Source organism: Cricetulus griseus, chromosome 7 (assembly GCF_003668045.3).
Source record: "Cricetulus griseus strain 17A/GY chromosome 7, alternate assembly CriGri-PICRH-1.0, whole genome shotgun sequence".
Lineage (NCBI taxonomy): Eukaryota > Metazoa > Chordata > Mammalia > Rodentia > Cricetidae > Cricetulus > Cricetulus griseus.
In genome coordinates, this window is record NC_048600.1 from 119374190 (window position 1) to 119399023 (window position 24834).

The 24834-nt window shown below is 41.4% G+C and overlaps 1 protein-coding gene across 2 annotated transcripts in view; it reads right to left on the reverse strand.

Annotated features, from left to right (window-relative positions):
* Ern1 (endoplasmic reticulum to nucleus signaling 1) overlaps positions 1-24834 on the reverse strand; it is a 97282-nt gene that overhangs the window by 30429 nt on the left and 42019 nt on the right. The window contains exons 3-6 of one of the 2 annotated variants that reach the window (XM_027427811.2): positions 11428-11461; positions 9690-9762; positions 4575-4647; positions 2422-2544 (exon numbers count right to left, since the gene is read on the reverse strand). In XM_027427811.2, the coding sequence (XP_027283612.1) occupies positions 2422-2544; positions 4575-4647; positions 9690-9762; positions 11428-11461 (303 nt within the window). The remainder of the gene's footprint in view (positions 1-2421; positions 2545-4574; positions 4648-9689; positions 9763-11427; positions 11462-24834) is intronic. The other variant, XM_035447239.1, reaches the window with a different exon arrangement.

The window sequence follows — 24834 nt, forward strand, 5'->3', positions numbered from 1 at the left end:
TTACTGGGTGGTGATGGTTCATGCCTTTAATCCCAACATTTGGGAGGCAGAGACAGGTGAATTTCTTTGAGTTTGAAGCCATCCTGCTCTACAAAATAAGCTCTAGGACAACAAGGGCTACACAGAGAAATCCTGTCTCAAAAAACAACAACAACAAAAAAACACCAAAGTAAATAAACAAACACACAAACAAATACATAAAATAAAAAAGAAGTTCAGAGTTACCAGCATGAGGAAAAAAGTTCCAGGTCAAGGTTAAAATCAAACTTGAGTGAATCTATAAAACCCTTCTTAGAGCCCTCAGAAAGATTTAAGGTGATATCATCGAGGCCCCTCTTCCAGTAAAGAATCATAAGAATGTTGGCTAGGGCATTCTCACAATACCAAATGGACATTTGTTGTATGGCCTTTATCTAATGGATTAATTATAATTTGACACATGGAAAATCCACCAAGTTTTTAAAGGAGTAATGAGTACAATAATCAGATAATAAAAGGGGGTGGACTCCAGACTCCCTGCTTTCAATAAGATTGAGAAAGCTATAAAAGTAGCCATTTCTTTTTCTTAAATAAAATAAAATAAAAATGTGTGTGTGTGTGTGTGTGTGTGTGTGTGTGTGTGTGTTCATTTTTCTTTTAGGTGCATGTGTACCTGACTATATGTCTGAGCATCACATGCCTGCAGTGCTATGGAGGACAGAAAAAGATATCTGACCCGCAAAGACTAGAGTTACAGTTGTAAGCCACCACATGGGTGCTGGAAATTGTAGCCAGACCCTCTGGGAGAGCATCCAGTGCTCTTGACTGCTGAGCTATCTCTCCACCCCTAAACTAGCCATTTCTGATGAAAAAGGAAGCATTTCTCTCAAAGGATAGAACCAAGAACCACTGAGAATAACACAGTAAGGAACAAATGTCTGGGAATAAAACTGGGCTCTGCAAGGAACATTTTCTGTACCCCAGAGTAGAAGAACCTGAATATAAATGCCTGACTAGATTTCAGCATCCTTCTCTGTTTTTTGCTAGGTTTCCCCTCAGTGTTCAGGATTAAACCTGGGACCCTATACATGCTAGGCAACTACTGAGCCACATCCTCTACCCCTTGTTCTTCTCTTTCTGAATGGGAATGTTTATTACAGCCATCTTGTCTCGTCACTGTGCATCAAGTAGATGAAGGGAAAGGTACAAGAGAGAGAACCCTTCCTCCCCCGTCCCCTCGTTTGTCTGTTAAGACCAACTGGCTGCATCTAGGGCTGGCCTTACACTCACATGCAGGCAAGGTTAGCACTGCACTCCCCATCCTCCTGCCTTTACCTCCCACATGCTGAGACTACAGATGTGCGCCACCACGCTCCGTGAAAGCTTGTCTTTGTTGCCAACCTTGTCTCTGGACCTGTCTAACAACCTGCTTTGATCAATGACTGAAGCAAAAGTAAGGCTGTGAGAGCTCTGAGTTCAGACCTTATGAGGCATTCTAACATCCAATTTTGCCCAAGGAGGAGCCATGTCAGGAAGTACAGGCTCTCCATATGGATGTGGGGGAGTTTACATGGAGATGAACCAACAGTCCAGACATGAGTCATTCCAGCATGAAAAGTAGAGAGGATTTCTGGGTGGAGCCCTTCCTCATTCCTTAGTCAAAGAATTAGAGACAATAAAATGCTTCTTAATGTCTCAATACTTTAAGACTCTAGGTTAGGCAGTTTATTACATGGCAATAGATAATGTAAACAGTGGCTTTACAGACTAAGAACATACATTCCATCTAAAGCCAGAGCATGTCCAAACTCCCTCCATTATTACAATTCTACCAGAGACCCATAGTTTTTACACCTGTGTGAAGCTAGGAATCCCTGAAAGGCTTTACTTGATGGAAAAAGGAACAAATCTTAAGTAGTCCCAACAGCAGAAATGAGGACACTGATGTTTATAGAGAGGATGGCTGCTGTAACAGGCCTGTAAACTGTTACATGTGTCCCCAGAACAGGAGAGTAACATGGAGTGTTCCTGAACAAGACGGGAGCTTGAAGGCTGGGAAACCAGCTTCACAGAGTTGGGAACATTAGAGTGGAGCTGTGGAAGAAGAAAGGACGTTTATGTGCCCAAGCCAGGCATGCCTGGTAGTGACAGCCACTCCACTGTGAGTCCTTAAAAACAGCACTGCTATTCTGACAGTAGTAGGTAGTGTACCCAGCTGAAAACATTTCAAGGAAGGACATGCAGCATTTGGGGCTTTGTGGGTCAGAGTAGTCTAGACCTTCATTCCCTGGGATCTGAAGGGTCTGAAAAGTCTGCCTGCTTGGAGAGGGCAACTCTGGCCACTTTTTGGAGAACAAATCCAGTAACAAGAGGCCAGTGGAGGAGTTTTGTCCCATCAACTCTAGAAACAGGCAGGTTGTTTTACAAAAGCTCACTTCTTACCTGTCCGTCCAAGATACAGCAGGGAAGTTGATGGGCAGAGACTATCTGCAAAGGCCGATGACAAAGTCTGCTGCTTCTCTCCAGTCAGGAGGTCGATAACATACCAGATGTCCTGCTTTTTACCTGGAATGTTAGTGGACACAGTGTTAACACTCATCCCAAGTGGAAATAAACAGCCATCGCCAAGGTAGCAGTTCTAGCCATTCAAGATCCTCCCTGTGCTGGAAAACAGGCCTGAAATCCCTGGGATGGTAAAGGTGCTTCTATAGTTTCTAAAGTGACAAAATAAATGGTAATATGAACGCAGTAACTGCTTGGACCACTGAGTCTTATACTAATTTAATAATCTAAACCTGATATAAAAATATCTCTAAAATTTGTAATCTAATTATAATATGAAAAAGTTCCCTTAACTTTCAAGTTGGGTTTTATTGCTTTGAACAACTATCTTAAATATGAAAAATCTTGCCTGTCCTTTTCCCACGAATGAGGATCTATATAAATACAAGCACACCTAGGGGTTCTTCTGGTAACTATGATTCATGTTCCTCAACATCCCCACCAATTAGTGCACGTGTGAAGCAGCACATAACTATAATTAGCTAGTACCTGTGACTGTCAGCAGAGTTGCTATAAACTGATGCTAATGAGGTTAAAGCTATTTCAACCTTTGTCTCTCCAGCCAGTAAACTATTCCCAGGTCACAGGTTATACCTCTTGCCTTGGTCAGCTGATTAAATATAAACACACAGACAGTACAGTCACATAAACACTTTTAGGAAAATATATAGCATATGTGTCTACGGTATGGATGGTATGGTATATTTGATGGCCAACACAGTCAACTGTAATGTGTGCATTTCTATTCTGTAAGCCACGCCTCTGGACATTTATTAGACATTTATATCTTCCTACTTTAATAGATGTTTCCTACATTCAAGTTCCTATGGAAGTAGAATACAGAGATGCCAGAGAAGGTCACAGGGCAACAGAATTTGCTAAAGCTATACTTAGCTGTAACAGATGTAATACACCAGATTCCACACATGACCAACTTGTTTGTGGATCCTAACTGTTTTCAACAATAAGGTCTTAGAATTAAAAAGGTCTAAATATAGAGAATAAAATATATCCAAATAACTATGACCATTAATACCTTCCATCTATGAGACATACACCTGGTGACTTCAAGGACCACTGCAGTCTGTATAATCTACCTACAGCTATGATGGGTGGATTGAGTAACTATCATGCTCATAAATATACTCAGTGAACTAGCTTAAGACATGACACAAAGATGGTGGAAACAAAATATCCTAAGTTGATGACAGATGATGGATTGCTGGAAGACCGATAGAGAACAATAACACAGAAGATGGTCATATGGGTCCAGAGCATGGCCCAGAGGTTTGCTGGTCATTTCCTACGAATATATTGGTTGGGAGTTCCTCATTCTGAAAAGCTCGTGCAAAGAAGCAGGAGCTTGGGTGTCCCTAGCAAAACTTAAAAACCAGCCGGCCTGCATTTGAGACTTGAAAATGTACATAGAGCTCCTGAGGCATGAATAGGCAACAGGCACTTTCAGTTCCTCAAAAAGAAAGCTGCTATATAAACACAGGACACAGCTCTTCTTTGTGCAACCAATGCATTTTTATTGACATTTTGGCAGCAATGTGCTGAAGAAAAGCAGGTGAGCTGATGCTTTGAAAGCTGTGACCCCACAGGTATGAAGACAGCTTATCTAGGCAAGCTGTTAAGTGCTGCTTCTACCAAATATTCTGATAGCAGGAAATCCTAAGAAAGCTCTGTAATTAATAGGCAGGGCCTGGCTTCCCTTCCTTGGCTCAGACTACTGTATTCACTTTAAATTTTATCCATTTGCAGCTAGGTAGGTTGCAAATGGCTAAAAGCTTGTTAAATGAGTAACCATATTAATGATGTCAATTTTTCCTCAGAGAGAACTCTTTCTTAATTGGCCAGATGATCCTGGCATGAACAGCAGCACCAAAGCACAACTGAGGCAAGGAAACCTTTTCTCAGAAAGATTTGAAAGAGGGTGACAATATCCTGCTCTCTTAATCACAACTTTCCCAGATTCCAGGATTCACTGTCAAAAGAGCCAAGTTTTTGGTGCTGAAAATGGGAACTCTTACCCATGTAGAGGATTCCATCTGAACTTCGGCATGGAGATGCTTGGACTAATTCTGGGATGGTAAAGGGAAGTTTCTTTAAAAAAAAAAAGTAAAAAAATAAGTAAACCAAGTCTTGTGAAATTGCTGTAATTTTACTAAGCATGCTGCTTCTGTTACCCAGTTCTAAAAACAGAGAAGCACACTGCAGATGGAGGCTTTTAGTTGGAACCTACGGAGGAGATCCTAGGTTTCCACATCTACTTCCAACAGCCTCTGGGCTCCCCAGCCTCTGAACTCTGTACACCAACACATTTATTTGACATAGGATGCACAGGTCCCTCGGGTCTCCCATCCCGGTATTCCCTGAGGGTGCCACAAGCCTTTTCTGAGAAAATTACACAAATGTGAAAAGCTGCACAGTCTTAGGTATTGTAAGGGAGAAAGAAATCTGTCTTCAACTCCCAGCCAAAGATAAATCCAAGCCAGGTAGACAATGCCTTTTACCATGGGAGGACCATTAATGCTGAAAAGAAGCAACTTAGAAGTAAGTCAAGGTTCAAGCTGGGCGTTGGTGGTGCACGCCTTTAATCCCAGCACTCGGGAGGCAGAGGCAGGCGGATCTCTGTGAGTTCGAGGCCAGCCTGGTCTCCAGAGTGAGTGCCAGGACAGGCTCCAAAGCTACAGAGAAACCCTGCCTTGGGAAAAAAAAAAAAGAAAGTCAAGGTTCAAGAGAAGGAGAATGGTTACAAGGGCAAACAAAGGTCTGAGTTTTGATGTTTTCTTCAGTAAGTAATTCTTTACTGAAAACAGAGTCTTTGGGTTATAAAAAGGAAGTTATGGTAGGTGCCCGGAAAAGAAACTCCAAGAAGTCCCAACGTTTCAACACATCTCATCATACAACTGCCTCTTCTGAGCCCACAGCTGACTTCTGACAGGCCCTTTTGACAACTGCTTGTTTCGGTGAACTTTATTTTTGGAACGGGCCCTGAAACTGTGCAGATACCTGCTCTACTTGCTGCTAGGCTTCTACTATACTATTACCTTTTCTCTGAGGGATAAAAGATTTCTTGGTAGTGTTAATAAACAGAGCCAGAGGTATTAACTATTTGGATTTTCCTATCACTCCTACATTCAAACTAAACCTTAGAAAAAGGAAAATGACAGCAAGAGGGAACAATGCCCAGAGTTTTGCCAGATGTTTCTGGAATCACTCTGGATTCCTGTGCTCCAGGACAGATACTATCACAGCTGAGGGAGTATCCTTGGGAAATCACACCTCTTCCTGGAAGCTTTGGTCTTGGTAAATTCTTTGACTTGTCCAGGCTCAGTTTTGATACCTCTAGAGTGGGGACAACACCCATAGGGCAAGAAGTTCAAATGAGATGACTTATACTGATCACTCCACACTATTTCTAGCAAATCAAATACTTAAAACACAGATGTGCTTTACACGATGTGAAGAGAAACCAATGCAGAGGCGTGTGGCAGCTGAAGTGTGTGCAGGTCCACCCCGAGTCTTGTTTTTCTCTGTTTGTATCAGCCCCGGTGCTTTAAAGCCAATTTTAAAATTTACATTTGGGAGCCCACAGAAGTCCACTTAAGAGTCTAGACCAGGGTTTGCATCCTTGGCTGCACCTTAGAATCACATGAGGGCTTTCAAAACTTCCTTGTGAAGTGTAACACACAACCAGAATGGCACTCATAAGCATCTGTCACTAACATCCCTATGAGATGGCGTGAGAACATTTCTAGCTCTCTGGAAGTCCCCTCTGAACCTTTTGTCACTATTGACTCTCTGAGGAAACTATTATACTAACTCCCAAACCAACAGAATCTGGTTTTTCTTGGTTTTGAGATTTATATAAATGAACTCAAGGGAGTATGCGGCCTGTTCTATTTGTCATGTCTTACTTAGTGTTATACTTGAGAGACAGAGCAATGGTGAATGCACTTGTAGACTGTTGGGTCTTGCAGCTGAGCATTCAACTGAATGACTATCTCATAATTTATCCATTCTATTATTGATGTATTTAGCTAGATTCTACATTTTGCATATAATAAGCAATATGGCTGAATAAACATCTATCCTGGTTGGTTTTCTGTCAACCTGACATGGGCTGGAGTCAACTTAGAAGGGAACCTCAACTGAGAAAATGCCCACATTAGATTGACCTATAGACAAAGTTACGGGGCATTTTCTTGATTGATGATTGATATGGAGGGGCCCTGCCGACTGTGAGGGTTGCCCTCCCTGAACAGGCGGTCCTGAAGTTTACAGGAAAGCAAACAGTGCCAACCAGTAAGCTGCATTCCTGCATCATCTCTGCTTCAGTTCCTGCACCTGGAGCTCCTGCCATGACCTCCCTCAGTTACTGAATAGTTCAGATGAAATAAACCGTCCTCCCGAATTGTTTTTGGTTCTGGACTTCACACAACAGTAGAGACTCGCTGCGACAATGTCTTTTGGCTTTTGGGAGAACATATCCATGCACTCTCTTGGGTACATGCCTGGGAGAGTGTTACTGGGTGGTAGGTCTGTGGCAATTGCTGTTGAGCCAGTTGTACTCGCTGCATCTCCCAGTGGACAGAGCTCTGGCTACTGGCATCTCCACAACACAAGGTTCCTCTTCCTTCTGCTAGGTATTCCAGTCATCATAACCACACTGGGTAGGAGATAGCATTGTGACTTCAATTTGTATATCCCTAATGATGCCTTTTCATGCATTTTTCACCATTTAAATGCATTCTTCTACCTTTCTATAGGCTCATCTGTCTTTTTTTTGTGTGTGTGTGTGTTTTGAGAGTCTGGCTGGTCTGCAACCCACTATGTAGAACATATTTGGCCTCAAACTTAAGAGAGTTCTGCCAGTCTGTTCTCAAACTATGTAACTGAGGATGGCAATGACCTCCAACTTGTGATCTTCCGGTCTTCACCTCTTGAGTGCTGGGGTTAGAGGAGTGTACCCACACCCAGCTGCTGCAGTGCTGGGGATTGAATTTGGACTCTGTAGGAGTTGTTTTTCTAAATGTGGATGTTCGGATGTTTTGGGTTTTCCCCCAAATGTTGGGTATGTGGACTACAAATATTTTGTGCCCTCCTTTCCTCCTTTGTGCTTTCCTTTCTTCAGGAAAAAAAGCTCTCAATTTTAACATAATCAATGTTATCAACCTATCTTTACCTAAATTTATGGTTGGTATTTTTAAAAGAAATCATTATGGGCTGGTGAAATGGCACACCTCCTCTGACCTTTACTTATACACAAACTGTGGGTATACACATACACAAACAAGAATAATAAAAATGATTTAAATTATGACATATTCAAAGGCCACAAAGCTCTTCTACTACTTCCTCTTGAAGCTTTATTATCTTTTTTTTTGGGGGGGGGGTTGTTTCAAGACAGGGTTTTTTTGTGTAGCTTTGAAGACTCCTGGCACTCACTCTGTAGATCAGGTTGGCCTCAAACTCACATAAATTCACCTGCCTCTGTCTCCCCAGTGCTGGGATTAAAGACTTCACTATCTTGCATCTCACATTTATTAATATGTGATTTGTCTGAAACTGATTTTTATGTGGATGGATGTACAGTCAAGATACCTTATTTCTACATGGGTATCCCACATCCATTCATATCTTCACCCCCTTGTGCTAGGAAGCAAACCCAGAGCCCTGTATCAGGTTAAGTGTTTTACTACTCCAAGACATATACTATTTATTAAAAACATACCCCTCCACCAAAAACAACAACAAACAAACAAACAAAGAAAAACCTCTCCACCAAAGTATCATCATTGTCACAAGTCAGGTGATCATCTGTATGGGTTAATTTCTAAATTTTCTTATCTGGAGAACTTAAAAGAAAAGTACTGATAACTTAGATCAACTGTAGAACTAAGATCTAGATTCAGTTGTGTATGTTGTATGTATAAATAGGGTTTCACTATGTAGCCCTAGTCTTACTATGTAATGCTGGCTGACCTGGAACTTTCCAGGTAGACCAGGCTGGCCTCAAACCCATAGAGATCTGCCTGCTTCTGCCTCCCAGTGCTGGAATTAAAGACATGCACAACCAACACAACCAAGTCTGGCAAGGCTCAGAATGTCTTTTTGTTTTGTTTTGTTTTTCGAGGCAGAGTTTCTCTGTGGCTTTGGAGGCTGTCCTGGAACTAGCTCTTGTCAATCAGGCTGGTCTCGAACTCACAGAGATTCGCCTGCCTCTTCCTCCCAACAGAATGTCTTTTAAGACTTAAAATACATACATACATACATACATACATACATACTTACATACATACATACATACATACATACATACATATATAATTTATTTTTATGTGTATAAGGATTTGCCCAATTGTCTGTGTATCACATGCATGCAGAGCCCCAGGAGGACAGGAGTCAGATGCCCTGGAACTGGGGTGACAGATGGTTGTGAGCTGCTGTGTAGGTGCAAGAAGTTAAACCTAGGTCTCCTGGAAGAGACCTTAATAGCTGAGCTATCTCTTTAGCCCCATAGGCTCAGTATTTTTTTTAGCATGCCTCGGGTTATTACAATGTATAACAAAAGTTGAGAACTACTAGTCTAGAATCCCAAGTGGAGACAGCAGTTGACTATCAAATGCTTCCGATAAAAAGGAAGCTCATCTCTCTGAAATCAGAGGGTTGAGAAATTATTTTTTTAACTTTTTTATGACATTTACTTATCTGTGTGTACTATGAGGGGGACTGAATACATGCCACAACACATATGTAGAGGCCAGAGAACAATTTATAGAGTTGGTTCTCTCCTTCTACCATGTGGGTCCTGGGGATACACCCTGGACCATCAGGACTGGCAGGAAGTACCTGGAACTCGCTTTGTAGACCCGGCTGGCCTCACAGAGATTCACCTGCCTCTGCCTCCTGAGTTCTAGGATTAAAGGTGTGCACCACCACTGCCTGGCTCAAAAAAAAAAAAAAAAATCTTAATGCTCATTTAGGAAGCTTTTAAAAGGCACTGATGCCCATGCCCATAGCAGATGATCTGAGTGAGAATCCTCAGCAGTGCATACGAAGCTCCCCGGTGGTCTCACATGCAGGTGCAGATAAGGACTGTTAAGAACCCCAGAGTATACATAGAAACTAAATATCCTCACCGTCAGGCCTTCGTTGTTTTTGCCTCCAAGTGTGTACAGACTGCCATCATTGGGATCTGGGAGGAAAGCAGGCCTAGAAATTAAATGATAAATATTAAGGGTAAACTATAGTCCAAGACACAGAACAAAAGGCCACAATGATCAAAATCTTGCAAAACCATGACATGGGGATAAGGGTGTGTGTGTGTGTGTGTGTGTGTGTGTGTGTGTGTGTGTGTGTGTAAGACATCTTTACCTGCTGCTTCTTTCACTTCAGCCACATAAAAATGAAATACCTCATGGAGGTACATATTCTATTTAAGTGGAAAAAAGAGCCCTGAGAAGGAAGTCATTGAAGCCACACGAGTAAACTGTTTTTTGGTCAGGGTGCTGTGGATGACAATGAGATACGTGAAAACAGCTTAGTAAGTCTGCTTTCAACCAACACTTAATATTTAGCACCAACAGTCTCATATATAAACAGCCCAAATCTGTAGTCTTATTTATTCTTGGGGAATTTCATAAGCGTATGTATGTTATGCTTTGATCATATCGACTTCCCACACCCCCTTCCAGCTACTCCTACATCTCCCCTGCCATGTATATTCACCATGTGTGTGCCTTTTGGATCTCCTGGAACTGGGGTATGGATGGTATGGATGGTAGTGAGCTACCACGTGAGTGCTGGGAATTGAATCCAAATCCTCTGTAGAAGCAACAAGTGCTCTTAACTGCTGAGCTATCTCTCCAGCTCTCCTCTTTTTAATTTTAAAAAGTAATCCACTAAATTCAGTTAATGTTGCCCATATTCTACTTGTCATTTTCAACAAACATTAATTTCTTAAATGACAGCAATAAAAGCAAACTCTGAAAGCCTGACATCAGAGAACCTGTCAGGGATACAGAACAAGGTCTCTGTCAGTGGCATCCCACAAGAAGATTGGAGGTTGATCCTCTGTCAGGTGAATGTGCTCAAGATGGAACTATAATTAGTGCCATGAAGAATCCTTTATTGAATCTATTTTCAACTTGGGTTGTTCCATCGTTTCAGGCTCTTATAGGCAACAATGTTCCCTTGAACACCACACACTCTTAGAGCAGGTTACATTCACCTTTCCTCTCTGTGATGTGAATACAGTGAACAAAAAGAGATCAAGGGAGGAGATGGTTCTGCAGTTAAGAGCTGTTTATTCTTCTAGAGGATCCAGGTTCAATTCCCACATGGTAGCTTACTATCAGTCCTAGGAGCTCTGATGCCCTCTTCTGGCCTCCATGGACGCCAGGCAACACATCTGATACCCAGACATACATGCAAGCAAAACAACCATTCACAATGAATGAATGAATGAATGAATGAATGAATGAATGAATGAATATTTTAAGAAACTAGATAAATAAAATTTAAAAACAGACATCCAAACTTTGGAATTTAGGTCAAAACTCAACTCAAGTAGCTGGGCATAGTGCTGCATACCTTTAATCACAGCATTCAGGAAGCAGAGGCAGCCAGATCTCTGTGAATTTGAGGACAGCCTGGTCTACATAGTGAGCTCCAAGTCAGCCAAGGCTACATAGTGAGACCTTGTCTCAGGGGGAAAAAAATTCCATCCCAAACAACTCCTTTAACATACCACCCACCTGGAAAAATTTTATGTTTCAAAAATTCTTTCTACACTTTAAACTTGTGAATGTATTTGTGCCTGGTGACTAAATAAGATGGTAAATTAAAAGGAAATACTAAAGAGATGAGGAAACTTACTCTTCCACGTGTGTTGGAACCTGCAGGACTGGATCTGTGCAAAAGAACAAGAAGCATCATCAGACAGGCTCTGAAATGTCAGGCCATGGAAGCATCCCAGGACCAACTCACAAGCTGTACCAACAACTAAGGCTAGCCTGCATTAGCTAAGTGATGAGAGGGCACTTCAGGAAACACACAAAGGCATACAGGCAAGTGTTTATAATTCTTACTAAGATCAGATAGAGGGGGCTGAAGAGAGGACTAAGTGGTTAAAAGCATTTGTTACTCTTGTAGAGAACCCAAGTTGGACTCCTAGCACACAGGGAGGTTCATAACCATCCATAATTCCAATTCCAGGGGATCTAATGCCCTCTTCTGGCTTCTGAGGACACTTCAAGCATGCATGGTGCATATACATACACAGGCAAGACATTCACACATTAATAAGTCTAATAAAAGTTTTAAAATATTTATCTTATTTTATATGTATGAATGTTTTGCCTGCATGTATGTCTCTGTGTCACATACTTAAAGAATGCCTGCAGAGGCCAGAAGAGGGCATTGGAACCCTGGCAGTGGAGTTACTGGTGTTTGTGAATTACCATATGCATGTTGGGTATTGAAGTCAGGTCCTTTGGAAGAGTAGCCAATGTTCTTAACCACTGAGCCATCTCTCCAGCCCCCCCACCAGAGGAATTTCTAAAATCTGAATCATTAGTTTGTTGTTGGATACCTTGATATTCCCATTAGGAAATGCCATACTTTGGATTCATAACTGATGCTAACTGGATAGTATATGTCCTATAGCAGCTGATGGCAATTCTACAGACTTCAAGTGTTGGCTCCCTTTGGTCTACTAATTGTATTTCTGTAAAATCGAGTATAAAATACAGGAAGAGCTATTTATACAAAGATGTTCACAATAGCATTTAAATGAAGAAACTATTCTTTGATATGGTTAAATTATCTGTGTGGCAGAAAAATTTAGGCCTCTTAAAAAGTATAATAAAAATTTTTGTTGTTGTTTGTTTTGAGACAGGTCTGGCTGTGTAGCTCTGGCTGGCTTTGAACACACAGAGATGCTAGTCTCTGCCTCCTGAGTACTGGCATTAAAGTTGTGCACCACCATGCCCGGTGCAAATAACCTTAAGCTGTAAGCATGTACAAGTTTTTATGCTTTTGTAATCATGTAAAGCAATTTACATAGGTTATAATATAACAACTGAATACCTTCAGTACAACAGAAAACAACTAGATGGAAAGATCAAAAGTATTAATGATGTTCTTATACTTTTTAAAGTATAAGCAAATCTCACTTTTTCTATTTTCTTAAATTTTCTACAAGATCAGTACTACTTTTTAAATTGGAAAGAAACACTTTTCTCTCTGTCAAGTCCATGTTTACAGCAGTAAAATCTGGCTGAATTCCTCTTTCCCAATGTTCTCCTAGGCATGCACCAAAGAGGAGGCTCCTGATTGGCTGGGGTGGATAGTGGTGGTGAGAGGATGTGTTTAACAGTAGCAGGCCACAAAATCTGAGACCTCAAGGAAGAGACTGCACAATGAGGTAGTAATCCCAGCAAAATCCACAGCTAAAACCAAGCTGTGCACTCCAGGGCAGAAAACCAGAGGCACATGGTGACAGGCAGCTGTCTGATCTTCTTGTCACTTGGGATTTTCCTGTGAAGTAAAGTCTTTCAAACGTTATCATATGTTGACTCTGCTTTTAAGAGCAGACGGTGTTCACAACAGACACACACACCAGATGTGGTCTGCAGGCAGCAAACAAACAATTCACTAATCCAAAGACACTGCAGGAAGCGGTGAACTTTCAGTCAGCAAGCACATGTTTATCTTTCCCATTAGTCACCTCTCAGTGCACTCTCACAAACAGACTGATGCAAGAGACAGGAAATAAAGGCATACGACACTCACTCAGCTGAAACAAACCAGGCAAAATGCAATTAGGGTCCAGAAACTCCAACTCAGCCTCAAAGCTATGCAGCCAGCAAAAGCAAGAATGTCATATTCCAAAGAGAGCACAACAGTATAAAAGCCATTTATCTTTTTTGCTCACTTAAGTCACTTAATGGTGTCACTGATAAAACAGAGGAAGGAGACACTGCTAAAATCTAGCAATTATAAAAACAAGACATGGATGTTAACATGTTTGAATTCCTGTCCACAACCTGATCTTTGCTGTACAGTTCACTCAGTCTCATGGACTCATCTCCAGAGGCAGATTTCCCTAGGTTATTATGGCTCATCTACTGGTCCTCTAGCTTTCTGAGGCCTCAGGTTTGATGACGTACCCTGAATCATAAGATACAGGGGGTTAGGGGCTGGAGAGGTGGCTCAGTGGTTAAGAGCACTGGCTGCTCTTCCAGAAGACCCAGATTCAATTCCCAGCAACCACATGGCAGCTCACAACTGTCTGTAACCGAGTTCCAGAGGATCTGACACATTCACACCAATGCACATAAAATAAAGTTAAATAAATTTTTTAAAAAGATACAGGATATCGATGGGAAACAGAAGGTCCCCTGGGCCAACAACATCAGTGTCAAAGAACCATTCTTGCTTTCTAGTCTTAGAGATAAACTCTAGGGCTGTATCTGTATGGCTGCCTTCACACTCCTCAACTACTCAGTTTAACAGGGTACCTGGTCAAGCTTCTGCTAAGGTATAGACCTGCTCAGCTTCTGCGGTATAACAATGGCCTGTTCCACAGACACTTTTCTTCTTAAAGAATCATTGGTAGCCAGGCATGGAAGTACATACATGTGATTCTAGCACTTGGGAACCTAAGACAGGAGGATTCCAAGTTCAAGGCCAGCCTGGGTTAGTGAGACCTTGTCTGATAAAGGGGAGAATCCAAGATTTGCTTCAAAATAGTACAGAAAAGAGTTGTGTGAAGGGCAGATTAAGCAAAAAGGGAGACTGCTGGTAACTTGTTAGAGATGGAAGCAGGGACATGGAGTCTTTCCACTATTTTCTGTACATATTCTTGGAATTTGCTATATTAATAAAAGTTAAAGATAAGCAACAAAAGTAAAATTAAGCATCACTTGAAACTGTGTGATGAAAGATCAACAGGGAAAGAATTTTTTAGATTTACCAATAAGAACAACTATATCAGGCAAGACTCTTGCTTACAAGCTTTTAGCAAATGAAAAGAAACCCTGAGCAAACCACAGGGCTGTAAGCAAACACTCCTGCAAAATAGGCCAGTCTATCCATACGGAGTCAGATAAGGGTAAATGCCAACCACATTGAGCTGTTTTACTTCCAGAGGAAAAAAACGGGGGAGGGGAATAAAATGGGTGTAAGTCAAGGTAAAAGTGAGGTTATCGGGTAAAGCCATGGGGAAATACCACTGAAAATGTTTGGTCTTTCCCAAGATTACCTTGGGAAGAAACCAAACTGCTAACTGTTGCCCTGGAAGGAGCAGCTGCTGGACTCAATTCCACCAGCTGGTGTCCAGAATCCTGGGCAAGATCAGGTGACACTTACTACCATACTGTACTAACCTGTTACGGATTGTTCTTCTGGCCAACCTAGTTCCACAGCCGCCTTGCCCCAAATGAACACCCAGAGACTTACATTAATTATAATACTCTTGGCCAATGACATTGGCTTCTATCAGCTAGGTTTGTCTTAATTATTAACCCGTAACTACTAATCTATGTATTTCCATGTGGTCTTGGCTTACCAGAGAATGCCAGACCTACAACTCCTTTGTCTGCTACATTGCGACTGTTCTGGCAGGCTCTTCTGCCTACCTTTCCCAGACTTCTCCTCTCCTAGTCCTGCCTATCTTCCTGCCTCATTGCCATTGGCCCAACAGTGTTTTATTCATCAACCAATAAGAGAAACATATACAAAAGGACATCCCCCATCACTAACCTAATCCTTGTTAACCAGAGACAAAACTGGCAAAGCAGATAGATGCCCATACTTTGCTTTGTCCAAGCTCATCAGGGTGGAAGTGTAAATGCTCCTAACTCCAACAGAAGCGGGCGCTTCCTTGCTCCATCTGGAGGTGCATTTCCAGGTTCCTGCTCAAGCCTCTCCTCTCTTTCTCTATAACTAGCCCTAACCACAAGGCAGGGGAGAGCCTAGGTCCCTACCTGGAGCTATTCTCTAAGAATCAACTGGACATTTCCAGTACCTCAGCATCCATTATCCAAATTACTCCCTCCATCTTTCACCTAACACTAGCTTCTTGAGTACCCTATATTAATTGCTTTTTTTGAAAATATTTTTATACAATATATTCTGATTAATGACTTTCCCCTCTCTCATCTCTTCCCAGATCCTCTCTACCTTCCCAGCCATCTAACTCCATGCCTTCTCTCTTTAGAAAACAAATTTTAAAAGAACAGAAGAAAGAAAACAGAAAAAGAAAAAAGAAAAGAAGCACATACACACAGAGAGACAGACACACATAAATGAAAGCTCCAGTGATAGGATTGAGTACCCTCTATTGTTAACAAAGCCCAACTTCTTAAAGCCACATGGGACTGCATAATTGAATATGGAAGTCAGGAGGAATTTGACAAGAGCGAAAGTTTTATGAACAACAAGGTGTTTTTGGCAGCCCTCAACCATGCTATAGTGCACAACCTCAGTCTTGGTTCTGAATATACTCTGAATATATACTTGAATGCCATGGTGCCATGCTATGTCATTAATACTGCCCGAAACACTGGCTCAAAATAGAGATAACAAGCTTATGTTATGAACAACATTATTTTTATTGTATATCATATAAAGCTTTCTGCTCTTATAGGAAGATAATGGTTTAAAGTCAATTATTGTGGTGCACACCTACAATCTCCAAACTTGGGAAGTGTATAGTCCAGAGAATTAGAGGAGTTCAAAGGTCATTCCCAGCTGCACAGTAAGTTCTAAGGCAGCCTGGGTTACTTAAGACTGTCTCAAACAAACAAAGAAATTAACAAAAACCAAAACAAAACCCCACTACCAACAACAAAAAGAAACATAATTAATTTAACTATTTATAGAAACAAAAACTTTAAATAATTTAGTTTCCTACTCTCATTCCTCAGCATGTATCAAATTACTATTATCTTTAGATTGCATTATGTTAAAATGTTTGACTTAAAAAATTGATGTTTGAACTAAGTTTGGTGGCCTGTATCTTTAACCCCAGCACTCAGGAAGAGGCAGGCAGCTCTCTTGGGTTTGAGGCTAATGTGATCTACACAGCAAGTTCCAGGCCTTAGTGGGACCTTATCTCAAAGTAAATAAACAAATATTTTTTTAAAAAAGAAAAGCCCTGCTGTTTGAGTCCCTGACATTAGTTTCATTTTTAAAAAATCATTAATTTAACTTTGCCCTGTAATTAGGAGAAAATTTCCAACCATTTCTAAAATGGCCCTAAATACACTTTTGTCATTTTGTACTACAGATTTGTGTGAAGTGGGTTCTCAATGATGACAGTTATAAAAGCAAAATACTGATCAATTCTGAAAATGCTGAAGATGTTGCACATCCTGCAGTGTTGAGTTTTCAGCTGAGGTTTAAGCCTTTTTTTTTTTTTTTTTCCTTTTCTAAAAAGATATTTTTAGTTTTCACCTTTTTGTATTTTCACTGTGTATCTATATTGTATGTGTTACTGTTCAACATAAAAACATAAGGACATTTTCTTTCTTTCTTTTTTTTCAAGACAGGATTTCTCTGTGTAACAGCCCTGGCTGTCTTGGAACTCGCTCTGTACACCAGGCTGGCCTCGAACTCACAGAGATCCTCCTGTCTCTGTCTCCTGAGCGCTGGGATTAATGGCGTGTGCTACCACCACCAAGCAGGACATTTTCATATTAAAAGTATATATACACACTGAGAGAATGCCCCCACCACACATACTCTCCTCTTCTTCTTCTTCTTCTTCTTCTTCTTCTTCTTCTTCTTCTTCTTCTTCTTCTTCTTCTTCTTCTTCTTCTTCTTCTTCTTCTTCTTTTGTTTTTTGGTTTTTTGAGACAGGGTTTCTCTGTGTCTTTGGAGGCTGTCCTGGAACTAGCTGTTGTAGACCAGGCTGGTCTCGAACTCACAGAGATCCTCCTGCCTCTGCCTCCCGAGTGCTGGGATTAAAGGCATGCGCCACCACCGGCCCACCCGGCTCTCTCTCTTCTTCAAAGATTTAGTTCTTGGAGCCAGAGAAATGACTCAGTGGTTAAAAGCACTTGCTGTGCAACCATGAAGATCTGAGTATGGTTTCCAGGACCTGTGTAACAGCTGGATGTACTGCACAGCACATCTGTAACCTCATGCTTTTGGGGATGGAGACAGAACTTCTGGGACTTACTGGCTGGCTGTCTAATCCAAAGTGAAAGCTACATATTCAAGGAGAGATGCTGCTTCCAAGGAAGAAGGCAGAGAGCAATGAAGGATACCCAAGGCCCACTTCCTCTGGCCTATGTATGTCACACATTCTTGTGAGAGAGAGACAGACAGAAAGACAGAGAGAGTTTTGTGTGTATATTGATATATACCACATTCATACATATATAAGACTTAATTTATTATGTGAAAAAAACTTTCCTATCTCATTAGAATACAAATTTACGTCTGCTTTAAAAAAACATATTCATAACAAATAATTGCCTTAAAATAAAATTATTTACTATTTATTATCAATATACACCTATTCATTTATTTATTTTAGTTTTTTCAAGACAGGGTTTCACTATAGCTTTGGATCCTGTTCTGGAACTTGCTCTATAGACCAGGTGGCTTCAAACTCACAGAGATCCACCTGTCTCTGTATCCCAAGTGCTGGGATTAAGGTGTGGGCCACCACAACCTGGCGTACACCTATTTTATATACCTATATATAGAGAGTAGTATGAAGATGTCACATGTGAAAAGGTGTCTTAAGTGGAAAAGGTTTAAAAAAAAACTCTGACCAAAAACAAAACAAAACAAAAATAGTCTAGGCTTACACTACCTTGCTGACATAATTTCTCCCTAACATGTCATCAGTTGCCAAACTCTGTGGTCTGTTTCTACAATGACCACCATTCTGTTTCCTAGTTCCAATATATCTTCAACATCACTAGAACCCTTTGTCTCTCAAGCTCTACCTTTCCTCCTCATCTACAGGCCCTGGAAATCAGACAAACATAGTCTTTACTCATAGTTCTGCCAATGACATCTAGTGATTTTGGCAAACTTAATCTCAATTCCAAGCTGTAAAGAAGGAGGGAACAGAGATAACACCAATTTCATGGAGCATCTTTGTATGGATTAAATGCATATTAAATATTTGTCAAGATTTTATTTCTTTTTGTTTAGCTTTGGTTTCTTTTGGGACAGTTTCTCTGTGTAGGCCTGGCTGTCCTGGAACTCCCTCTGTAGACCAGGCTAGCCTCAAACTCAGAGATCTGCCTGTCTCTGCCTGACTCTGCCTCCAGAGTGCTGGGATTAAAGGGATGCACCACCACCACCTGGCAGGACTTTATTTCAATGCTTTCAAACATAAAAGAGAGACCCTTCGAAAGACATAAATCAGAACACACTTCTAGGACTCAAAATCCTTTGGTGGCTTCCTAGCTCTTTCAGGCCTGTGTTCACATGCATTCCCCACCCTACAACCCGCACGCTAGCGCCTCTTTAGTCTATCCCAGCATGCCACTTTCTTGTATTCCTCAGCATAGTGTCAAGTAGAGCTCTCCGCAGTGCCCTTACATTTCTCTTCCCTCTACTTAAATATTTGACCAAATATCATACTTCAATGTTTTCCATGACCACCTCATCCTCTCCCAAAATCTTCCCTATGGCATTTGTCCCCTCTTAAGTTTTGGATATTCTGCTATTAGTTCGTTTCAAGATACTGTCTGTGTGTGTTTGTGTCTAATTCTAGATACTGTCTGTCTTCTGTTGCTTGTATATTTTTGTTACCGAAAATAATCTCAGACACATGGGAGGTATCCAATGCATTTGTTGAATGAAATAATTAAAAGGCATTAAATTTCACCAGGTGTCAGCAGTTGGCACATGCCTTTAATCCCAGCACTGTAGACCAGTTCAAGGCCAGCCTGGCCTACAGAGCTAGTTCCAGAACAGGCTCCAAAGCTACAGAGAAACCTTGTCTCAAGAAACAAAAACAAAGGAGGATAATAATAATAATAATAATAATAATAATAATAATAATAATAATAATAATAATAATTTTCACCAGGTGCTAGTTAGTGGTACATGCCTTTAATCCCAGTACTCAGGAGGCAAGGGAGGTGGAGGAGGAGGTCTACAGAGTGAATACCAGGACCAGCCAGGGCTACAGAGAAACAACAACAAAGGCATTCATTTCCTTCCTACTTCCTATTCAGTCTACATATCTATCAATGATCACTTTTAATTATCTAACATATTTGCTTCATCAACTATGATCCCCTTTCCTCAACCCAGGCCTCTCTCCGAACACTGTTAAAAACACCGCAATCAGCTGGCAGTGGAGGTGCACCCAGCACTCGGGGGCAGAGGCAGGTGCATCTGCGAGTTCTTGTCTCAAAAAACCAAAAAGAAAACACTGCAATCATTTGGGGCAACATTATGTTCATATATGCATCTGCTGGGTCCCATATCATTAGAATGTTTATTTATCGACTTCCTGGTTGGCCTCTGTCCCGGCTTATCCCTGGTATTTCAAATCTCTACTCCTTGCCTCCAATATCACAAGTAAAATGTAGGAGACTGTAGATCTCTGAGACTTCTCACCTTTTACCCATGCCTGAGTTTGTCAACTCCATCCTTTAAATGCAGATACTGCACACTCCTGTTTAGAGGCCTAGGCAGCATCCTATGTCTAAGGAGCTCCTGCTCCTTCTCCTCTGCCTCTAAAGCCTCTGGCCCCTCCCCTCTCTTCTGCATATGATCTCCTTTCTTAAATGCATCATATTTAAGCACACAGTTTGAATAATCTTGAAAGGTGTATAACCTATGTCACTACCTTCACACACAGAACATTCTGTTATCCCAAACACTTTCTTACACCCCTCTGGAATCAATATTCCCAAATTATCCCCACCCCTAGACAGCCACTGATAAATTCCTTTGTTTTTAAGTTTGGCAAATAGAGATTCTTTGTGTAGGAATTCTTTTCACTGTACAATGCTTTTGAAATTCCTCCCTGTTTTTTTTTTTATGTATTTCATGTACACTGGTGTTTTGTCTGCATGTCTGTGTGAAGATATCAGATCCCCTGGAACAGGAGTTACAGACCGTTGTGAGCTACCATATGGGTGCTGGGAATTGAACCTAGGTCCTATGGAAAAGTAGCCAGTGCTCTTAACCCCTGAGCCATCTCTCCAGCCCCCATCATCCCTGTTTTATCAACTAATTAATGAGTAGCATTCCGCCTTAAGGATATGCCACTATTTGTTTACTTATCTATTTAATGATGGACATTTTGGTTGCTTCCAGGATTTTGTTATTGTGAATAAAACTACTAACACTTGAATATGGGTCTCTATTTAAACTATTTTTTTTTCTTTCCCCTGGGAAACTAAGGAGTGGAATGGCTGAGTCATATTATTTACATTTGACAAGAAACTACAAACAGTTCTCCAAAGTGGATGTAGCATTTTACAACTGCCAACAGCACCCAACAGTAAGGTTTTCAAAATGCTGACTTCTAGGCCCAGCACCTAGAAAATAAATGTCTGGAGAGGCAGGAATTTCCTTTAATAGCATAGGCTAGGTGATCCGATGCTGAGCCACACAGGAAAGCACTGCTTCAAGTTCCCTGCCCACTTTCTCACCTCTACTTTCCCAGTCCTCTCACTCTGTCAAGATCACACTGCCATAGTAACATTTCAGTGAGCAAACCTAACAGATAGTCTCAAATCCTTCTTGGTAGTTTCCACCTGGCACTGACAATGTTTCCGCTTCCAGTTGCTCAAGCCCTAGCACAGACTCCCCACTCTATAACTCTAAAGGGACTGAGACCCCTGCACTACCCAGTCACATAATCTGGAAACATTCTTGTCCTTAGTATTACATTCTCTTACTATTCCCACTCAATCAGATCCCAAGTTTTGTAAATTTTGATTCACTGGTTTTTTTTTTTGGAACTTACCTCCTCCTTTTCATTTTATCACTTTTAAAACAGAGTCACCAGGCAGTGGTGGTGTACACTTTTACTGCCAGCACTGGGGAGGCAGAGGAAGGCAAATTTCTGAGTTTGTGGCCAGCCTGGTCTACAGAATGAGTTGCAGGATAGCAAGGGCTACATAGAGAAACCCTGCCTCAAAATAAATAAATAGGTAGGTAGGTAGGTGGGTAGGTAGGTAGATGATTGATAGATAAATGAACAAATAAATAAATGAGAGAGAGAGAGAGAGAGAAAAGAGGGAGGGAGGAGACACATCTCCCACTTCAAGTCCTCATTGCAGAGTCTCTCTGCCTCTCAGACCCACACTCCACTTGCTACTACCTAAGAGGGCTTGACAAAGGCAATCTGTGACTCTTCCTGCCTAAAATCCTCCATTAGCTGCTCTCCACATGCCTAATGTCTTCTACTGCTGTGGCTTAAGCTCGTTCCTTCAGGTTCATAGCACTGTATGTCAGTAATTTCTTCAAAGAAATTTCTAATAGTTCTACTTCTTGAGTAGATAGGTCTGAGCAACTTAGTATTTAGGCTCTAGTAGCTGAGAAGCCATGGGGTTAAAAAAAAAAAAAAACCCACAAAATATTGAAAACTGTTTCATTCTTAATCACGATTACTTACTAATAGAATGTGTATACCTGTCAAGTACTATACAATTTCCAAACCTTATAATAAACTGTATGTGGCCACCCTCATTGCTATTTAACACAGATTTTCACATGGTATTTGAAATTTGTCATTGCAACTGCCAAAAACTCAGCTTGACAAAGATACAATACCATTGAAATGAATGTAGCATGATCTGAGATTAAAATTATAAACTCCTGGGCTGGAGAGATGGCTTGGTGGTTAAGAGCACTGACAAGTTCTTGCAGACAACCAGGGTTCAATTCCCAGCACCCACATGGCAGCTCACAACTGTCTGTAACTCCAGTTCCAGGGTACCTGACACCAAGGGCAAAACACCAATGTACAGAAAATAAAAATAAATAAAATTCCTTTACATTAAAAAAAAAGTCCCATTTAAAAAAAAAATTATAGGGGGCTGGAGAGATGGCTCAGAGGTTAAGAGCACTGGCTGATCTTCCAAAGGTCCTGAGTTCAGTTCCCAGCAACCACATGGTGACTCACAATCATCTGTAATGAGATCTAGTGTCCTCTTCTGGCCTGCAGGGATACATGCAGACAGAACCCTGTACACATAGTAAATAAAATCTTTTTAAAAAATTATCAACTCCTTCACGCATGATGTTTGACACTTGTCAACTACAGACAGGCCATTTCTCTGTGATTTCTTGCACTGGTAACTCTTCCCTAACCTCACCCTGGGCTTTGATGTTGGTGTCTGAGCTTGCCCTTACTTGCTCACCTCCATCCGTCTAAATCAGCCTGCCCTTCAGTCTCCATTCAAAGAGCATCTGCTGCAGGTACTTGGTCCACTCTATATACCTCCTATGTTTCTCACGGGAGACTCTGTTTCATGTAGCTTCGTTGGTATCAACTATTTAAGGATTGTACTGCATTCCAAGTACTTTGGGCCGGGGCCTACCTATTGTGTTTGTTGTGAAATATACACAACAAATAGGGAAAATTCACATATATTTAGTGACTAACCAGAGAGCAGGCCTCTGAGTGACTGCTGCCCAGGCCTTTGCCCTCTTAATACACAGTGAACACTGTAGTCTGCAGAATGAAAGGCAACCAGTAATTTAGGACAGTCAGCACTGCAGGTAGAATGCAGCCAAATTTCCTAATAAGAAGGGTAATCCCACACAAACACCTACGCAATACAAGTTAAAAGCAGCGGTCCAGGCACAGTATATTTATTCACCCATGTTTAAAAATTACTTAAATTTATGGATAAGATGATGTGGCTTTTGCTTTGAAATAAAAGGGGGAAAGGGGCAGACTGTCATGTGCTGACCATTATTGCAGGTGGGCACTGGTTACATGAGGCTCTCTTGCTGTTGTTCTCTTTACTTTTGCATATGTATAAAACTTTTTAAAATGAAAAGTCTAAAAACCAAACAAAAATGAAAAAAAAAAGGCTAAAAAAGAAGCTCTTTCAGAAAACCCTTTCCAATGGGCTGGGAATAAAGGCTTTCCTATTCCCACTCTCACCTGTAAGACACCTCTGGAGGTCTGATCCTCCAGTTCCCAGGGCAACTGCATGCCAGAAATATCCCCACCCCCACCCCAGACTTCCCTAGCACTGGCTGGTCAGACTAGTATGCAGCAGGGGAGGATGGAGAGGGGGGCACACGCTAAATAGAGAAGGGCTTTGATGAGGTCAACCAGTGTAATTAGCTATTTCAAACTGTAACTGAGGATGGACGCTTTCTCTGGAGGTGACTTTAGGCGGACTTCTTCCAAGTAGGAAGAAGTAAGAACCCTTTGATTACAGAACCTTTGAGAACACAGTGCTCACTTAACTACTGCTCAAAGAGCCTTGAGAGATCATCCTCTTCCCTACTGGAGATGAGCATCAGTATTTCTGGAACACTCCACTTCTCCAGGGTGTCTAGATACACACGGGCAAAGCACAGGTCGTACTATCCTCCTACCCTTGTTAACCTCTGTCAGGCTCCACATATAACCACTGGAACCAGCTTCCTCTCTTGAGACTTCTCCAGGACAACCTGGATGCTACAGCATTTGGTCAGACACTTCCAAGTGCATCTCTCCAAGGGATCTGAAATGTTCTTGACTGGTCCTTTCAACAGGCATTAAGGTTGGTCCAAGAGTAGTGCTGTTTACAACTAACTGATCAGAAGGCATAAGAAGAACAGCAGCCAGAGATGAAGTCCCAAATGCTTTGCCCACCATGCACATACTTTCTTTTCCCTCCCTTCCTCCTTTCCTTTCCTTTCTCTCTCAGAAAGACAGAAATCCAACTACCAATAATTATCTGTTGAGATTCATCACATGCATCTCAAAAATAAACACTGGATGTCTACTATCAGCATAGTTCTGCTAAGTGCTTTATGGGATAAAGGAAGGACAGACACTGGCTTGTGAAGTGGGTATCTATGTCATGGTACATATAAAACCCATGCACCACATGCCATAGGATCTCCTAGGTGTGGTCTGGAATATTCAACACACACACACACACACACACACACACACACACACACACACACACACACACATCCCTTCAGAGAGGAAGCAGGCCAAGAACATGGAGGTGACAGGAAAACACTAGTAAGAAACCACTACACACCACAGGCCTGGTCAGGGTGGAGTGTTCCTGCTGAGATATAACATGAGCTGGACTGCTGACAGAGCCACCATAA